Genomic DNA, 20,920 nt, shown 5'->3' with positions numbered 1-20,920 from the left:
TTTTGTGATACTATAAAAGTTATTTATTCACTATACACAGAACATGTCCCCTATAAAATGTACATGTAAATCGCTAGAAAGTATATTTGGTGAACATTTTCTCAATTACAGAACATACTAAATCAGTTGGGAATAACAGCTATCTGCCTCAAAATAATCTAATTATAGCACCCAGAGTCTCCTTTACATCTGATGCAAAGTTAAATATTTTTGGGGATTGTTTCCTAATGTGTTTGAGGAGGCAGAGTTAACAATTATATATAACTCTAGTATATTACAGTCACTGCACAATAAATCAGTTTATTACAGATTAAAACATATCATTTTTTCATTATTTGTATTAATGGGATGAAAACAAATACTGGATACTTTTAAATGGCAAATAACCACAAAATTACTTATATTTGATAGTATATTGGGTTTTATAATTACATAGGATATAAATGGTGTAAAATAGTTATGAATAATACACCTCAAACAAAACAGTGAGGCCACACTGTAATGATTCACTAGATTGTGCTCAGTAGACATTTATTGAATAAGTGAATTTTATCTATTTTTCTCCCCAATTACCCAGTACAATTTTTGCCCACAGTAAGGGCTCAGTAAATGTTTGCTGAATATACTGACTAGGAAAGAGGTGAGAAGAGATGGACCCTCTTAGCTGGATGTCAAGTATAATTGGAATTTATGTGGGAGAGTGTTTAAGGAAGATGTAAACCGCATGTGGCATACAAGTAAGGAAACTCAGATGCCAACAAAGCAAACCATTAAGCAGAAAACACTGGCACTGGAATAAACAAAGGCAAGATTTGCCAATAGCAAAAACAGAACTGACTTTAAGAGATAAGCAAGTTTATATTGGACCATACCTTTTCTCACCCAATTCAGTTTGAGACAGACCAATAGAGGCACTGTAAGAGACTATGGCTGTCTTCCTTGATATTCAAACATCCTAGTTTCCAATTTAACATGGACCTGTTACCCATGAATCAATATAAACCTATTCAGATTTAGGGATTAGTTTCCACAAGTACAAAGTTGAATTTCCTTTTATTTGTCCTAAAAGGCTTACTTTCAAACTTGAAGGGACTTCAATTATTCCATGTAGTTTCGATAACATTCTTTTATCTTTTCAGACCAGAGTCAAAATATTCGTACAGTATTCATACTGCAGCACCTTCCACCCACCCTTTGGTCGCTTGAACTGCCCTTCTTTGGTTCTTTTTCCGCTTTCTCAGATCTTTCTTGAAGTGTAGTAAGCAGAACTGTACTGGGTATTCCAGCTGCAGTTTGGTCTTAAATAAAAGAAGGATGTTTGTCAGTTTGGTTTTCTTTATTCTTCTCTGTGGTATACAGGATTTTGTTAGTTGAACTGGATGTAGCAGCTTACAGGGCCAAATTTTCAAGAGAATAGTATAATAGTTCCCAGGTCTTTTCCCTGGGTTGTAACTTAACAGCTCATACTCTATGTAGCACCTTTCCTTTCTCACTGAAGCATTATCTGTCATTATTCTTCTTGCTTACTTGGCTTCAAAAAAAAAAATGCAGAGATCTTAAGCAAAAAGAGAGGTGAAGTGTCAGCTCTCACTTGAGTCTTGATATGTTCTACTCCAATACTGAGCCGTGCCAGACACACAGCAGATACTCAATAATTATGGAACTCAACTATGTAACCCAACATTAAAGCCCTGTATAAGGATCCTTAAGTATCAGTAGGATCCTATCTATCATGGGTTCAACTATAAAATAGTCCCTTTGAAGCTATGTTATTTAGGTATGTCACTTTAGAAATAACATATAAGGTTCTCAAGAAAATAGCATGAGTCTAAAAATAAGTGACACAAGTAAAAAATAAAAACGAAACCACTACTTCTAATTCTATACAGACAGAAAAATTAAACGGGCTATTTCCCCAATCTACTCTAATTACAGTCCATTTAAAAAAAAAAAAACCATCTAAGGATCCGGCTGAGCTCAAATCCTGGATCTGCCTTTTACTGCTTTTTCTTTGTGCCTCCATTTCCTTATCATCTGTTACACGAGAAAATAAAAGTATCTTTCTCATAGGGTCTCGTGATGAGTAAATGAGTTAACACATAAAGCTTTTAGAACAGTGTCTGGCACATCATAAATACTCAATAAATATCAGCTATACTTGTCATTATAAAGCAGCTTGAACTCAAACCACAAAACACCTAAACCAGTTCCCCACAGTGATTATCACTTAATATTAAGTGCTCACGAACATTCAATGCAAAAATATTTCAAATCACGCCATAAACATAAGGCCCAATCCATCTTGTTTAGGATGGGGAAGAGTAGAATTATTGGTCCATCTAATAATGAAAATATAAACTTAAAATTAGCTAACTCAAATTTCATTTTAATGCGTATCTTAACACTACCAATAACCTCTAAGTTATTTAACCCAAGGGGTTTAATAAGCAATACTGAAACAACTCTGACATTACATAAGGAATTTTTAAGTACTACGTAAAAGATGTACCTTTCTGGCAGGTTCTATCATTTCCAAAGTAAAACCTGTGCCTAGTGCAACACTGATTTAAAATATTCCTAAATCCGTTGTTATTGTATAATCTCATTCAAAACTATAATAATTCCAGTTAATCATTATTTCCTTCATTTTGTTTTTATTATAGCATGTTTGCTTAATTTACAGCAAGCAGAAAATAAGCTGGGTCTTGTTTTGATCCAAACATTGATGTTTTAAAGGTTGTACACAATATTTGTTAAAAAGAACATATAAAAATACCTTTTTAGAAGCTTCTATAAGAAAGAAAATACAAAGTTTAACCCCACAACTTTCCTCTTTGCTAGAACTGCAAACTACTGCTACAGTTTTAAATAGACTTTTTGTTGTTTAAACTATACATCCAGGAAAATCTAAAAAAATTAAAGAAACGTGCATATAAATGATTGCATAGCAGAACATGAACATTAACTGCAAACAGTAAAGAAATGAAAGTTAGAAATACTATCAAATATACAAAGGTTCTAGAATCAATCCTTTAAACACATTCCACAAACAGTAATTAAAAACCACCTTTTGTTCTTTACAGGCAAGGCCTAGATTACCAAAACCAAAATTGAAAAAAGTAATCCTCTAAAAGGAATGGTTTCCCTAAAATATTTCTTACTTATTATGCCTGTAAGCAAGCAATCTAAAAATTTTAAGGATGCCAGCTTTTATTCTGAAATGAGATTGGACACGTCAAGTCACTTTTTATTGCCCCCAAATGGTCTCGCAGAGAGATGTTAGAAATTATAAAGAGTTAGGGTATTATTTTCATCAGGTACTACATGGATAATCAGTCAAAACCTCAAGAGATGTGACTTCCTTAAAATTAGTTTTTTCCAGAATTATTTAAAATCTCATGGCACCACAGAATCACGTAGAATGGGAGTGTTGTCTTTCTACTTGCCTCACATTAAATAAACTGAGGCGTGAAGAACAAGCCTCCTTCATAAAGATATGGGCAAATTTTGATACAAATGCACACACCAAGTGCTTTAAGTATCAAAATTCAGTCCTTTTACACTATGCGCACACACAAACAAAACCTACTTTGAAAACACTTTACTTGCTTTTAACAGCAGTGAGAAAACTAAGCAATATTATGGTCAACAATGCTCCTTAAAGTTTAGAGTAACTGCATAAGAGCATTCTTTTCCCCTTAAAATTATTTCTGCCATCATCAACCTGCCCAAATTTTAAGGTGGGTTTTTCCGATGTTTGTATGGTTCCAAATCTTCACAGAAACCAGAAAAGTGAAGGCTCCGTGTTTCAATCAAAAACGCCATCTCCCTGAAAATGCTACTTAACCCAGTTGGCGTCATTCCCCGAGACAGTGGGGTTAACAAAAGAACTATTCCACACTGTGCCATAAATTATCATCGTGGGTATCGACACCTTGACAAGACAAAAAGGTCCACCCTGAACCTAAATGTGTCTAGTCGGGTCAGTGTTGTACGGTGGCTACAACTTCACTTTTGTATCATTCTACCTGATTAGCAAGCTACATTTCTAGGTTAACAGTTCTACCAAATAATGGATATGAAAGTTTATTTTTAATAAGACAATGTTGCAAATTATGGTCAACCAACATCTTTTCACCAATACCTCAAGCATTAAAAAATGAGAATCTTTACAAAAATATACAGAGACACCACAAATTGGTAGCTGCCCATAACATTAAACAAACTGGACTCTTAAGAGTGGCTTCTCAACAGCATATCATTTTAATAATAACCATTGCCTGGTACAGGGAAAACTGACAAGTGTTTTTTTAAGCATCATTGCAACATTGTATTCCTGATAATTTAAGTAAACCAAACTATGAGAGTAAATGAATGATACATGCCTAAAAATATCATGGTTTATACTATCAGTGGCCACTGGACTTAGGACTAGTCCAAGACCTTGATCTAGATTTTGACCTAGACCTAGACTGTGATCTTGACTGAGATTTGGATCTAGGTGGTTCTTTTTTCCTTGATTCCTTTTCATATCTTGAGCCAGACTTATAATGTGTTTTGGAATCTGTTTTAGAGGTGCCTCTAGTTTTGGTGTGAGATGCAGACCTAGAACGTGATTTAGCCTTCATTTCTTTCTTGGGCTGGGACTTGGACCGTGATCTTGAATTGGATTTAGATCTTGAAAAAGATCGATTTCGGTGTTTGAATCTTTCAAAACAGAGGAGAGATACAATTAGAGTAAAAATTAGATTCTATATTAATCAAATTTGTTATTTTTAGAGCAAAAGTTCACTCTGAAATTGATAAATGTATAGTCTTTTTCAAAGCAAAGTTATTTACCTATCATTGTCGGAATGGCTTCTGCTACGCCGTGGTCTTCCAGTCGGTCTACTGCTAAAAAGTACATCAGAAAAAGCAAACAGTGACACATGTCTATTTACAGGTTTCTAATTAAAAAAATGAACCATAAAACTTTTAAAATAAAGCACTAAAAATATTTTTAGTCTCAATGAAGCATACAATATACATAATTAAAAGTATACAAGAAGATTTTAAAAAATTAAAGGCCAACAAACTAAATCTTTTCTGTGGTACACATCACTTACTTTCTAGGGCTATAAGATCTTCTATAGTTGTAATCAAAGGAACGACTTCTTGATCTCCTTCTTTCATAACTTCGGCTTCTAGAACGTCTATATCTGTCATAGTCATCATAGCGTGAAGAACTATACACATTCCTCCCTTCCTTGGCTTTCATCTGATTTGGAGCTATGAAATACATAGAACAGAAATATTTACAAACATTAAAAACGTAGTATTTAAGCCTCCAAATTATAGGAAAAATTCCTGCATCTTCTTCCTTTATGTTTCCAAATCTGTGGCTACTTGTGAATGTTAATCTTGGAAAAGGTATTTACTTTCAAGCAAGTCTATCAGAAGACTGTTTTATGTTAAAAATGATACCTTCAAATATCTCCCCAACTATTTTGTTTTTTCAAAGACCTCTCACATCTAGTTTGTTGTCCAAAAATATGCCAACTACTTGGACATTAGGAAAATATACCATGAAAGTATTTTTAAAATTCCAAATTAAAATACAGATGACTTTTGAACCATATGCTAATTTGGAATTATCCTACCATGGTTTCCATTCAGTAGGAACAAAATTAACAATGACAAAATACTTAATGGTGGCCTACGAATGATATGTAGTGTCAAAACGCAATAATATATAGTCATACAGTTCTGAGAAACCGTGACAAAGAAAAGCAGAAGAAAACTAACACTTGTCGAATGCCTTAGACATACCCACACCCTGGACAGTCCTCAATCCTTATGTTATCTCATTCAATCCTATGAAGCAGATACTTTATGCATATGTGTATGAATGTATAAATAACACTGACTACCCAGGAACCTATCATTCAACCCAAGAACTAGAGAATCACCAACAGCTTGTGTCTACCTAAGTACTCCCTCTCTCTTTAGCAGCTTTTTTTTCTTCCAGCAGTTATTTTAATCTCTATCTTTTAATATCTTGCCTAAGGAAACATAACAGTTGAGCCAGAATTCAAACCCAGGTGTATCTGACCCCAAAGCCTGTACTTATGCCTCATTAGCATGCAGCCAACACCTGGTGTATGCCTGCATTATTAATAAAAACCAAGTACTAATAGAAAATCTTTTCTAAATTTAATCTATATAGTCTTTCCCAGTCTATCTGTTCATTTCTACAGCCAGGCACCTACATAATTATCCAATTACACCTTGATGATCTTTATGCAGAAGGGAAATGGCTCAAGAGAACCAAAACTTTCCAAAGTTTATTCTTTTCCATTCCACTCTTAGTATATTAAACATGCCACAGCCGATAGTACTGATCTACCTTCTTAAAGAGTCCAAACATATCTCAGGCATTCTGATTGCTGCATTCTAAGTCGTTTGTCTACCCTGAAATTCTGCAAAGTATTCAAGATACTCTATCTTCCCAAAAACTATCTTTCTGGGTTTTGAACAGAGAGACATATTGCACAATACTTCCAAGAAGCACTCTCAGAACAATTTGTATAAATATGATGTATTTCCGCGTGCCACAACTACTGAAGCCGGTGTGCCCAGAGCCCATGCTCCGCAAGAGAGAAGCCACTGCAATGAGAAACCCACGCACTGCAACAAAGAGCAGCCCCTGCTCACCGCAACTAGAGAAAGCCCACGCGCAGCAACAAAGACCCAAAGCAGCCAAAAATAAATAAATCGGCTAAAAAAATAAAATTAAAAAATAAAATTAAAAAAATCTGTATTTATGTCAAACCTAACCTCCCAATTCATCCCACCCTCCACCCTTTCCCCTCTTGTGTCCACACATCCATTCTCTACATTTGCATCTCTATTCCTGCCCTGCAAACAGGTTCATCTGTACGATTTTTCTAGGTTCCACATACATGTGTTTCTCTTTCTGACTTACTTTACTCTGTATGACAGACTCTAGGTCCATCCACATCTCTAGTGGGAACCTGTGGTATAGCACAGGTAGCTCAGCTCAATGCTCTGTGATGACCTAGATGGGTAGGATGGGGGTGGTGGTGGTGGGGGAGGCCCAAGAGGGAGGGGATAGATGCATACACATAGCTGATTCACTCTGTTATACAGCAGAAACACACCTTTGTAAAGCAATTATAATCCAAGTAAAAAAATATATATATACAGAAAAAAAAAGAAATGATGCATTTTACATATAGGCATAAAGGTACTTACTCTTTCGATCCCCCTGTGCAAACTGTATTTCAATTTGGCGTCCACAAATCCATTTTCTGTCCAAATTATGTAAAGCATCTTCTGCATCACGAACATCCTCAAATGTGCTAAATGTTAAGGGGCTTGGGAAGTTTTGCAAACTTTGATAATGAATGAAAGTTCAGTTGGTAAGTCTGGAACAATTCACAATCTCTCGATATTATTCTAGAAAATCAACCAGACCCCCACTAACTGGTTGGTTGATTCAGCTATAAACACTTTAGAGTATTAAAGCACTTGTGACTCCGTAAGGCATGAGTTTGAAAACACTTATGAATACATATTATGAAGTTATTACTGAAATAACGCCTGTTACAGCTGAACTACCAAGTAATCCCATCAGAAGATTTTCCTGAGTTTTAAGAATTTTACAAAACAAGACAAAAAAGAAAAACAAATGTCAATTTTATTTTGTATGCTAAAGCAAAAATTTCTTAAAATAAAACCAAAACTGTTTTTCTATTTTTGTTTCAAATGAAAAAAAGAAAAATGCCAATAGTTCTTGTGTAAGCAAGCGGAATACACCTTACAAGAAACGAAAGCATCAACCTCAAATTAATCTTCCTATTTTTCTCAGACATATCTAACATTATTATTTCACTTAGCTGTCTTCCTTATTACACCTTACTGGGAAGACTGGTACACCAGCCACTTGTAGATATCAAGAGAGTGTCAAGCAATACTTAAGACATATTATATCCATGCACAGACCATAAAAGCATGCTGCCAAGAAATAACAGACCATTTCTAAAGATTCCTGGACTGGAAAGCCCTAACCATGACACCGAACATAAAGCTTCCCGTAGAGAAGTGCGTTTGGGACTGGTTTTCAATTTGAGAAATTTCAAGATAGTATTTATAAGCCTAAAGCAGGAACCGCTGGTACCCATTTTTGATCTGAGAGGCTGTTGCCTTGTTCTCCCCAAACAAAGTTATTCTGACTAAATTTAGTTCCTTTCCTAAAACCACCATTCTAACAGAAGCCAAGCACATATTCAGAGCAGTGTTTGATATAAAAGCTTCTGAAGGGGAGCTAGGCTAGGTTTGGCTGTGGATTTTCATTCTGTACTAAAATTCACTATTCTAACTTGTCCATTTCTATTTCTTAAATTTGAGAGGAGTGCAGATCTTGAGTGCTGATTACAAAAATCCCTGAAGCGATATACTCTCTTCAAGACTGATATTAATATTCTTTTACTCCAGAGACTAAAAGGTCTGCCTCACTAGATTTCCTATTTTTTGTTCTGGAAGGACTTAAAGAACACAACAGGGTCCCAGTTCTCTCTCTCTGAGGCTATTATGTGTAGTGAACGAGAGCTTTTCTCAAGTCCTAAATCACGAAGTTTTCATCATGAAAAGAAAAAGGTTGACGGGGAGTTTAGAACCTTGAACACTATAATCAACCACCCCTCCAGGTTAATGCAGTTGGGCTCTAAAGTAACTGAAAAGAACAAGTTCATTTAAAGGGTATACTACTTTGATACTTTGAGAGACAGAATAACTTCTTAAAGGATTCAGACCAAGAAGTATAAAAATTATTTATGAGAGCCTATCATCCTCTGGGGCTACCCTCAAAAACAGAATTCGGGATTGGATGAACCATGGCAAGGTTCTACCAGACCTGTTAAGAGAAAGCTAGCTGGGAATGGGGTCAGATAGAAAAGAGGACCACAGCAGGGACAGTCAAATATCATTCTGATGCCAGTTACGGAGAAATCTGTACTCAGGGTCTTTGCGAAATCCTGATACCTATTTCTTTTTAACTACTTGAAGACCACAGACAGACTTTGTGTATAAAAATAGCTATAATTCACCTTGAGACTCCTTTGGTTAACTCTTTCCTGGCTCAAGTATCACATACTCTTCAAACTGCTGATCCTGGTTCCCAGGCCACCCCCAAACCAGCTAAAATCAGGCCAACACATTGTAAGCCAGAATGTACCATTACTTTTTTTTTTTTTAAACCAAGCCAGATATACCTCTTATCCTCTCTGTAACAGAGCTTTGCAACCAATTCCCACAACTGTCCTTGATCACTGGGCCTGCAGGAGTAGCAGCTTTTGGCATTTCGCCTAAGTCTCATTAGAACTGCTAAGTTTCAAGAGATCCACTGAATTTAAGCAGTAAGAATTTTTCCTAGCCTGAAGTCCACAGCCCAAACCTTTGTTGCCACAAGGAGATGATCTCACTGAAGGAAGTAATGTCACCTGAAACTCTGGGCCAAGGAACAATTTCCCATAGATCCTGATTACGTACCCATACCAAAGATAAGGCCTTCTGCAACCCATTCTGGGCCAACTGATCACATGTGCTAAAGCAGTCAGGGCCAGCAGGTTTCACAGAGCTAAGTTGCAGATGTTAGGACTATGTGCATGCCCCTAACAGCCCTTTTAAAAAATCTATAAACAGACCGTATCTCTAGTGGATCTGACCTTAGAAAACCACCAGAGCCGTTTCTAAGTAGTCCCCAGTGCATGCACCTGTGTGCCCTCTAAGCATGGCTCTATGGAGTCGGCCTGACTCCAGAACTTCATGCTACTCCAAAGAGCACTGCCTGCTACGCTATGGCACCGGACCACTTGGTCCAAAACAGAAATATGCTGAGTTTAAGCTTAACAACATTACATCCTGGTACACTTTAACTTCACAAGCTAAGAGAGAGTGCATTTATACAAGACCACATCACAACATCAAAAAGGCCCATGTAAATCAAGTTACAGGTTTTGTCACTAGACCAAACCAGAATAATTTTGAAAATTAACTGCTTACAAAACATGAGGAGAAAAAAAAAAGGAAAATAGTTATTCTGTAGGATACATCAGGTATGACTCCTTTAATCTTGGCCATCATTCAACTTCATCTTGACCTTTAACTCTTTAAGTGCTTGTCAGAAGGACTTGTCATGAGATGCTTGGCCAAATATGACAGATGGCTTTATCTTTAACTTTGAAAAACAACCTTTTCCCCCTTTTGTAGATAAAGCGAGGCTTTGTCTCCCATTAGGCTTGTCCTTCTTCCAGCTTTTCTTTATATTTTCTTTTCCCAAACTCTCCCTTCTCTTCAAGCCTGATCCTTAAGAGGTCTTTGGCTTGTCTACTTGCCTTAAGTGTTGAACTCTACTCTAAAGGTTCTTTCATGCTTTCTCTTTGGGGTCGCCATAACTGTACAGCTTTACATTCTCTGAGGTAACAACAGAGGACAGCAAATTAGGGGACAATATTAAAGAAGTTTACCTCATTGTTATACAATTTGTTTTTGATCAAGTGATTCAAGTTAACAAACAAGAATACCAAACTTTAATTGCTAAGCACAAGAACATATTAACTTTTGAGTTACATTAAAGGTGGTAGCAACCAGAGTGTATTCAGATTTAAATCACATAATCACTGATTTGAGTTTCAGCAGCATGAATGGGAATTTAAATATTTTACTGTTTTTGGATCAACTTTAAGAAATAGTAAGAGCAATGTGTGAGTCAGAATTAACTTAGAAAAAATTGAAGACAAAACATTTATTAGAAGACAAAAAAAAAACAACTACTTTTTAGATGTTACCTCTTACAAAAACTTGAATTTCAAACTTCAACACCCCTCACTAATCAGCCATCTGAAGAAAGGATATTGAACATATGCAAATCCTCTTGGACGGCGAGTGTAGAAATCAAGTGGAACATACACATCAACTATAGGACCATAACGACCGAATTCGCGTCGTAAATCTTCAGACCTAAAACATCATAAAAAGAGGCCAAATTTTTAAGTCCACTCCTTTAAAAGTTACTTTGTAAGAAATAGGTTTCTTTCTGTAATATCTCAATTAATGAAAGAGACTGTGCTATGTTCCTGGGTGACCTGAAACAAACAAGCTTTCTAAATCTCAACATCAAGAGCCAACGGTAAGAATATACAACAATGTCTTTTTGAAAAAGAAAAGCCAGAATGCAAGATTCTGAAAGATAATAACGCAGTTTATAATAAAACCTTAACAACAGGAAAACAGACATTTAAGGAAACTTGACTACAACTTATCTCTATTGCTTTTATCCACAGCCTTCATTTTCGTAAATAGTATAGTAGCATTAAGTTGTACTTAACTACTGCTATGTTTTTTTTTAAACAGTATCAAAGCAACTCTAGTATTCTGAAAAATACAAAGCACTTATTTTACCTCCAAATTTTAGCGACAGGGTTACACACTTAATGGTTGATACGGTTTGAAAAATAAAAGTCACAAATATATATAATTCCTCAATAAATGTCAATATGACATAAAGGGGAAAGTTTCCTAGACGCTAGAGTAAGTACTATTGCTTACTTGCCCTACTTAAAGACAGAAAAATATAAATCATACGAGGCTACCTAAATTTTTTTTGATTTCTGTGTGTGTAGAGTGATTATTTGTTAAACAGTAAATCTCATCTTGTGATAAGATCTCTTCAAAAAAGTCTGACGGCAACTCCAAGCAATTAAGGGAACTGGCGAGAACAAAGGGACGGTCCAGGTTAATCCAATTTAGCTATCAACGTCCTAATGGTAGAGGCTTCCTAAACCTCCGTTTTCAAAGGGTGGCCAGTATTTCCCGGAAATGGGAAGAACTAGTTCGTACCATTTAACTGGAAGAATTTTATATCTTTAATCTCAACATTCCCTTTATCCAAACATCTACAACACCAAAAAAAAAAAAAATCGCAAATAAAACACAACAAAAAGAGTAGCAAATGCTTCGCCACACTCCCCTCCCCCGATCCGTTATTTTACTGCAGAGCAGTTTTTCTTTTTTAACTAGAAAAAAAAAAATTCTGGGCCAAGGGGGCGTGCACCCCAAAGAACGTGAACTTCAAATCAATGGGGTGAGCTGATGTTCGGTGGAGGCAGAGGCTGAACGCCCGGAGAGGAAGCGGGAAGGAAGGGGCCCCCATCTGCGGAGGGGGAGGGGACCGAAACGCCGCCACGCGGCCCGCTCTCCCGCGGCTGCCCGGGAGGACCAGCGGCGCCGCCCTCGCTCCCACGCGGCGGTTATGCCGGCTGCGCGGCCTAGTTCGGGCCAGAAAGCCGGCGCGGGGCCCGCCATCTTCACCCCTTCCCCTCCCCCGGCGCAGGCCCAGCGCGCCGCCGCCGCCACACCGGTCCTCTCAGAGCGCCCGCGGCCTCCCCTCTTGGGCCCGGAGTGCCTCCCCTGTACATACCTGGTATCGTCCGCCACGTTTCTTACGAAGAGAGACGTGTTGGGGGGACGCAGGTACCGGGACATGACGGCGGCGTGGGTCTCAGCAAGGACACTAACGGGCTCAGCAAACCGTCCGCAGCTCCGGCGCCAGATCCTCGAGACACACAGCCAGAGAGCTCCGCTACAGCAACCGCCTCTTCTCGCGAGAGTTCACTCCCGCCTCCCCCCACCTCCTACCTGAGTGCAACGCGGGGACCTGCAATGGTTCTTTCCCGCGAGATCACGCGGCGTGCGCCTGCGCATGCGGGCGGCGGGAGTACGTGCTGCAGCCTAGATCTCATTCATTGGCTTCTTGAGCTGCCTCCCCTTCTCCCGCTAGCCCGCTCTTTCTTTCTTAAGTGCTTTATTTTGCCGCCCTTTTCTCCCGTGCACCGCGTTCTCCCCTCCTGACCGCCCCCCCGCAAGTCAGGAAGCAGATGTTTTACCCTGTACACCACACTGTACAGTTTTTTACAAACTATACTGAGTTTTAAATATTATAATCCGGAGGGACAGGCTTTCCCCTGTCTGGTCCATGTTATAACCTGGCTTTTATCAGATCTCACATCGGCAAGAGAAGAATTTACGGCCTCTCGTGTTAGTGTGAAAGGGAAGGAGGTGTGTGTCCTTGCAGAGATAGGCCTGCCTCCCCAGTGCTTTCTGCACGCGGTGGACTCACTCCCTGAGCGCCTTTGCCCAGGTCGCCCCTCGCGTACACCTTTCTTGGTTGTTTCCTTCACCCATCCACGGGGTTTTCTCCCCATTAAAGGCTGTTCCCTACCAAAATGGGACGCAAACCTCACATCTTAGTCTCCATTGTCATCTACGCTGTCTTTGTTGCTAACGGCTTCCTGAGTGTGCATTGTTCATGTATTGCAGTGTTTCTCCATCTATTAGAATGCTTCTGGCATGTAGCACATTGCCAAGCAGATAGCAGGGACTCAAGAACTGTTTAAATTAACTTTTATTTTACAAAACGACAAAAAAGCATTATTTTTGCATCAATGCGCATCCATAGCAATTGATTTGATAATCTGTTGTGCTCTTTAGGAGAGACATTGTTTTTCTACGTTTATATTTTCCAAGATGCTTTGGACACTTGGTTTATTAAAACATTTATCGATTACCTATTATGTGTCAGACATTACGTTAGATTTTGTAAATTCAGTGGTGAAAAACATGGAGCTTATGATTCCGTAGGAAACAAGCTGGTCAACAAGTAATTGCAGATCTGTGACATGAAAGAGACAGTAATGTGACAGTTTAAAAAAAAAACTTTTGTTTTAAAACAAAGAGTTGCTGAACAAGTGTTTCCTTACTCCACCCTCCCAAATTAATTTAAGCACTTTTTAGTGGCTAGAAAACAGACTCCTGTAAATTACCCTCAGTAATGAGGAAATGAATACAGTTTGGTGGTACTCCACCCAACTTTAATATGGATAAATGTTTAGAGCAGAGTCTGAGTGCCCTATAAATGTTAATCGGACTGGCTACATAATTTGTGGGGCTCAGTGCAAAATGAAAACGTTCAAAAATTAAGATGACAATAGCAGAGCACTAAGTCAAGTGCAGGGTTGTTCCGAGAGTGGGGTCCCGTGCAACTACACAGGTGGCACGGCCATTGAAGCCTGCCCAGAATGTTAGCAATTATTATTATTACTCATAATGCCTTGAGAAATAATAAGAGCAAGTGAGGTACAAATATTTACTCACTGGAATCACTTTCTGCCTCACATACCAAGTGCCCCTTTATCTTTTGTGCTTTAGTATCCCAGTCTTGAAAAAGATGATACTGGGAAAAGTAGAGAAAGTAAGCACCGCTCAGCTGGGGCTTGAGCTGGGCAGTTTACCAAACTCTAAATCTGCTGCAGGTGGTAGTGGGAGCATGTGAGGCAGGTGGGGAGGGAGATACACCAAGGAATTTTGGAAGTAAAACACTTCCTCACAAAAGTTCTGCCATGTGTGGTTAAGAGCACCGTATTTCATTCCGAGCACAATACCAAGGGTGGTAATTTTTTTGAAAGCCAAAAGTTAATCTCTGAAAACGGTCTGTTGGCACTGCACCGCTTCTTGAAGAAATTATGTTTTATTGGGATTTATGTCAGAAAACCACTTTCCTTGCGTACTGTTCTCAGAATTGCACAAGTAAGACCCGAGTGTAAAATATATACCTATGAATTTCCTTGATCCTAAAATAGCTCTTTCCTGATTTGTGGACGATAGTACAAACATCACACCTGAGAGGGCCGTGCTGCTAGCTAGAGGGAGACTCACAGGGACAAATTCTGTGTGTTAAAGCCATGGAAGTATGAGCCCGTCTCCACAGACAAAACCAAAACCTTGAGTCAGTACATCAAGCTTAATTTTATTGCTAAAACTGTTTGATTCAGACAATTGCCATGGATGGTGCTCGGCACTGCCTCTGTCTCCATGAACAAACAATCAATTAGAAGCCTGCTCTTTAAATGCGTTTAATAAGACATGCCTGGTGTTTCCTAGATGACTTCTCACTCTAATGAGTAGGCAGCAAGCCAAGTTCCCCAGACTGAGGACTCAGTGTTCCCTTTTAGACATTCCTTACTTGTGGGTCAGAAACTTTGGGGCACATACATAAACACATTATCAATTTACCTATGTACAGACTCTTCTTTTAACCTCAGGCTCCCACTAGTTCTGCTCTGTGGGTGAATTCACCACTATGGCACATACTTGTTTATCTTATTCCTTAGATGATCTATTCTAGCACATGGATTGCTACCTTGAATATGCTTAAGGTAAAAATCACTTGTTATATCTTAGCCTACTTTTTAATGTCTTAAAATAACATTTTTCCCAGTTATAAATGTCCTGTGTTTATTGTTAACATTTTGGAAATGAATTATAAAGACAGCAAACATTACCTGTGATCATACCACTCAGAACTAATTACTTCTAAGACTTTTCTGAATTTCTGAGCATTTCTATAATTGTTTAAATTGGGGTCATACTATATATACAGTTTTATAATGTGTTTTCTTCCTCACTAAACATTTTATAAAGACTTATCTTCTGGGGCTTCCCTGGTGGCACAGTGGTTAAGAATCTCCCTGCCAATGCAGGGGACACAGGTTCGAGCCCTGGTCTGGGAAGATCCCACATGCCGTGGAGCAACTAAGCCCATGTGCCACAACTACTGAGCCTGCACTCTAGAGCCCACATGCCACAACTACTGAGCCTGCGTGCCTAGAGCCCCTGCTTGGCAGCAAGAGAAGCGACTGCAAGGGGAAGCCCGCGCACTGCAAGGAAGAGTAGCCCCTGCTCACCGCAACTAGAGAAAGCCTGCGTGCAGCTACAAAGACCCAATGCAGCCAAAACTAAATAAATAAAACAAATAATAAATTAAAAAAAAAGAATTGTCTTCCCTGGCCATTAGATAGTTTTAATAGGTATAGTTTTTGTTTGTTTTTTGCGGTACGCGGGCCTCTCACTGTTGTGGCCTCTCCCGTTGCGGAGCACAGGCTCCGGACGCGCAGGCTCAGCGGCCATGGCTCACGGGCCCAGCCGCTCCGCAGCATGTGGGATCTTCGCAGACAAGGGCACGAACCCGTGTCCCCTGCATCGGCAGGCGGACTCTCAACCACTGCGCCACCAGGGAAGCCCAATAGGTATAGTTTTTAATCACTGCTGTATCAGTTATGAATTGGGTTCAACTGCCTGTAACAAAAACTTGAAATAATAAAAATGTTGATCATGTTAGCTTACACTTATTACTGAGCTCTTAAATGCCAGGCATTTTTCTCACAAAAGAGCAAGGGAAATGGCTCAAGAAGTAGCAGAATGTTACAACTTTCAGAGGTCATTCTGCTCATAGTTTTCAGTTATTTTAAGTCACATATATTAACCCATTTAATTCTCACTCCAAACCTATGAGCTAGGTTACTATTATTCTTTCCATTTTATAGATGAGGAAACAGGTATACAGAGTGGTCAAAACAATTTAGAGTTTCTTGTTTATTTTATTTATTTATTTATTTTATTTACTTACTTATTTATTTATTTTTTGTATAATGAGAAGTCAGGAATAGGGAGTCCAGGACTGGTATGGCAGCTTCAGGATATCCAGGCTCCTCCTTCATTCTTTCTTCTCTGTTATCCCTAGTGCTGGCTTCTAGACTCAAATTGCCTCATGGTCACAAGATGGCTGCTGGAGCTGCAGGCATCATGTCTACAGTCCAAAAAAAAAAAGAGTAGGACAAAGTTCAAAAGGCATATGCTAGCTGAATCACCACCCACCCCCCACACTCAAGGAACTTATTAAGTTGGAGACAGCAATACCCACTTATACTTAATTAGCCAGAACTGAGTCTTGTAGCCAACTCTATCATCAAGGGAGGCTAACCACTCTTATTCTCAACAAAAGTAGAATTCTGTTTGTAAGGAAGAAGAGGGAAAGGAAAGATGTTGTGGATACATTAAAAGGGTACATTTCATTACATGGTTGTAGCATAATTGATTTATGTAGAAACAGTGATGATGATGATGATGATGATAATAAAAGCTAACACTGAATAAGAACTAACTACATGCCAGATACTGTATTTATCATCTTATCTGCACTATCTCATTTAATCATTTAATCCCCATTCTACAGATGAAGAGACTGAACCTTTGAGACATTATAAGGCTTTCTGACAGTATATAAGGCTGAGGGAATAAAAGGTAATTTAAGACAGTTCCTGTGTTTTCAAGGAGCTCTTAAGCTAGTGAGGTACAGAGTATTTGTAAAATTGAGTTTTAGGTTAGTTTTACATGGTTCATAATTGAGTTATCTTAATTTTAATCAGATTAGTTTTATATCATCCAAGATGCCCATCAATTACGATCCAGTCCCAGAGAGTAACAATAGGCCAAGTAAAAAAACTTGCTTACAGGTATCTATACCTTTTATGAGTGTCACTGAGCCTATAGTCAGAGACTGTTTGAAGCACAACACACAAATAGACAAACATAGTTAACTTGACTAAGCTTTGGGGTGCCAGACATTCAGTCAAACATCATTCTGTGTGTGTCTGTGGAGATGTTTTGGGATGAGATTAACGTTTGAACAGGTAGACTGAGTAAAGCAGGTTGTCCTCCCTAACGTGGGCAGCCTTCATCCAATCAATGCAAGACCTGAATGGGACGTCTGAAAGAGGCTGTGTAAGAGGGAGCTTCACCTGCCTAACTGATTGAGCTGGGACGTTGGTCTTCTGCTCTCAGACTGGATCCTGAAGGCGCTGTGGCTGAGGCTATTAGCTAACAACACACGTGGTGGGGGAAGGTCACTCTTGAAAGGGAGACCTAAGCGGGCACACTTCTGTTACTGAACTCACGTTCCGAGTTCATGTGCCTGACACACAGTGAGGCCAAACAAACCGAAACGTTGGACTTTGGAGAAGAGAAAGGTTTATTGCTGAGCCATGAAAGGAGAATGTGTGGCTTGTGTCCCTCAAAACCTGAACTCCCCGAAGGGCTTCAGCAAATCATTTCTAAAGGCCACGTGAGGGAGAGGGTGGTCACAGGGTACGTCATCAGCTCATGCACAATTCTCTGATTGGTTGATGGTGATTGATCCTTAGATAGGCCTACATGCACATGATCATCAGGTAGTTAATTTCTTGCATTTGGTGGTGGTTTTTAGCATCTGAAAAACTCAGGAAATATGCATGAGATACTATTACCTGGGTACTTCAGAGAGGAGCTACAGCAGAGGATATGGGGGAGGGGTCTGTCGCAGGAAGGCCCCATAGGGTCCTGCTCAGTTACACTTACATGATGGCTAAAGTCCATGCCTTGCTTCATGCAGATCCCCTTATTCTGACATTATTGGGGAGCATCTCCTTCATGGGTCCCATGGGTCTTTCCTACTAAGGGGAAAAATTGGAAGAGGGAGGCTCTTGGGATGAACTACAGCTCCGTAGCTGCAGCTGCTCTTGGGCCACAGCTGACACCCATCTTGTCCCGCCTCCGCTATCCTCACGCTCATGTCACTTCTTCAAATCTTGATGGCTCACCAGTGGTCTGAGCCCCTTGTCACCATGTACTTCTCAGGTCAGGGTTGCAGCACTTGTCCATCTGCAGTACAATTGTCAAGTAAGTGATATGAAGAGAGACCTGACTAGATCACCTGGGTTCTTTTTTCTTGGCTGTGCCACACGGCATACAGGATCTCAGTTGCCCAACCAGGGATTGAACCCATGCCCCCTGCATTGGGAGGTTGGAGTCTTACCCACTGGACCACCAGGGAAGTCCCGGGATCACCTGGGTTCTACACACATTCCTCTCAACCCCTGGGGTATCACAGTAACACTATCTCTTCCTGCTGAAGGGGTTGGTTGGCAGTCGTGAGGCATCGTATCCCGGGCTCAGCATTGATCTTTGTACCTGGCAGATTGGCGGCAGGTTGGCAGCAGCTAGGTAGGTCAGTCTTGGTAAGTGGGAATGTACATCAGGCGTCAGAAAACTACAGCCCTCGGGCCAAGTCAGGCTTGCAGCTTGTTTTTGCATGGCCCACGTACTAAGAATGCGTCTTAACGTTTTCAAATAGTTGAAAAAAAATCAAAAGAAGGTTTGTGTTTATTTACTTGTTTATTACCTGACTCCCTCTGCTGAATGTGTTTCTTTTTATTTATATTTACCTATTTATTTTATTATTTATTTATTTTGGCTGCACCGTGTCTTAGTTGTGGCATGCGGGATCTTTAGTTGCGGCATGCATGTGGGATCTAGTTCCCCCACCAGGGATTGAACCCACATCCCCTGCATTGGGAGCATGGAGTCTTAACCACTGGACCACCAGGGAAGTCCCTGAATGTCAGCTTCTTAAAAGCAGGGACTTGTCTGTTTTATTCATGCCAGAACCGTCTCACATCGCAAAAGCACATAATAAAATGTGAATTTATGGAACCCTTGTGCATCGTTGGTGGGAATGTAAAATGGTGCAGCCACTGTGGAAAACAGTTTGGCCCTTCCTCAATAAATTTAACATAGAATTACTATAGAACATAAACATAGAAATACCCAGCAATTCCACTCCTGGTGTATATACTCCAAAGAACTGAAAACAGTGTTTGAACAAAAAGTTGGACATGAATGTTTGTAGCGGTACTATTCACAACAGCCAAAGGTGGAAACAACCCAAATGTTCATTAGCTGATTAATGGATAAATAAAATATGGTATATTCATACAATGGTATAGTATTCAGCCATAAAAAGGAATGAATTACTACCACATGGTTGAATCTTGAAAACATTATGCTAAATGAAACAAGCCAGACACAAAAGACCACATACAGTACTGCATGATTCCATTTATAAGAGATATCCAGAATAGGTAAATCTATAGAGACAGAAAGCAGATTGTGGTTCCCCCTTCTGGGGGAAGGGGGAATGGGGAGAGCCTGCTCAATGGGTATGAGGTTCCCTTTTGGGGTGAAGAAAATGTGCTGGAACAAGGTAGTAGTGATGGTTGCACAACATTGTGAATGTATTAAATGTCACTGAATTTCACATTTTAAAACGGTTAAAATAGTAAATAGTATGTTATGTGCATTTTACCACAGTGAAAAAGGACATAAAAATAAAAAAAATTAAATCTATCACTGAATGTTCGACATTTGCATTGTTTCCACATTTAAAACTAACCCTGAGATAAATATCTTTGTACATTTTGGTTAGGACAGACTTCTCAGTTTTGAATCACTGAGTCAAAGAATATTAAAGAATTTAAGGACTTGATAGACATGATCAAAATGCCCTTTGGAAATCTGTACCAATTTCACTCTTCTTATTCATTCAATAAACATAGAATAAACGTGTAGAGTTTATATTCTCTGCTAGAACTGGGAGTACACTGAAGAATAAGCCACAGTTCTCAGGGGGTTGAAATTTAACTGGGTGATATAGTCATGTAAGTAGCCAGTAACAATAAGGGATAAGAGATGGAAGTTTAGGGTGACACTGAAACAAAGAAGGAGGACTTAATTCCCTCTGGGTTAAGAAGGGAGATGATATCTAGGAGATCTAGGAGTTTTCCCAGCCTGGGTCAGCTACTCTCACCAATTCTGGACATCATCTTAAAAAAGAAGTTGCAATTTTTAAGAATTTTATAGATTAAAACTTTTACTTCTTAAAACTACATTTATTTGATTGTTGGTGAAATAAAGATTTTTTTCATGTTTACTGACCATTTCTGTTTCTCCCTTAGCCCATTTTTCAATTCGGATGTAAACATTTTTCTCAGGATGTTGAAGAGTTCTTTATATAGTAAGGATACCTCTGTTACAGTTATTTTCATGGCAAACATATTCTGCTAGTTTGTAGTTTGTTTTCAAAGCTTGTGTAGGGTGGTTTTTAAAGACAGCTTTATTGAGGTATAATTTACATACCATAAAATATGCCCAC

General features: G+C 39.1%; 1 protein-coding gene across 6 annotated transcripts; it reads right to left on the bottom strand.

The window, feature by feature from the left end:
• On the bottom strand, positions 1-12,677 carry SRSF10 (serine and arginine rich splicing factor 10). Of its 6 annotated transcripts, XM_060141100.1 has the most exons (7): positions 12,479-12,676; positions 10,915-11,019; positions 7,255-7,358; positions 5,106-5,268; positions 4,840-4,893; positions 4,606-4,707; positions 1-1,298 (listed from the first exon to the last, which is right to left on the bottom strand). In XM_060141100.1, the coding sequence occupies exons 1-7, from the start codon at positions 12,541-12,543 to the stop codon at positions 1,238-1,240; spliced, it is 654 nt and encodes a 217-aa protein (XP_059997083.1). In that variant the 5' UTR covers positions 12,544-12,676; the 3' UTR covers positions 1-1,237. The 6 variants fall into 6 exon arrangements, with proteins under 6 accessions (XP_059997083.1, XP_059997082.1, XP_059997085.1 ...); XM_060141099.1 differs by having other exon boundaries at positions 1-4,707; positions 4,840-4,890; positions 12,479-12,677; XM_060141102.1 differs by lacking the exon at positions 4,606-4,707 and having other exon boundaries at positions 4,840-4,890.
• Between the last annotated feature and the right edge of the window lie 8,243 nt (positions 12,678-20,920).

The sequence above is a fragment of the Lagenorhynchus albirostris genome, chromosome 2 (assembly GCF_949774975.1).
Source record: "Lagenorhynchus albirostris chromosome 2, mLagAlb1.1, whole genome shotgun sequence".
NCBI classification, from domain to species: Eukaryota; Metazoa; Chordata; class Mammalia; order Artiodactyla; family Delphinidae; genus Lagenorhynchus; species Lagenorhynchus albirostris.
Note: the sequence above shows the minus strand (reverse complement) of the source record. Positions and strands in the feature narration are given on the sequence as shown.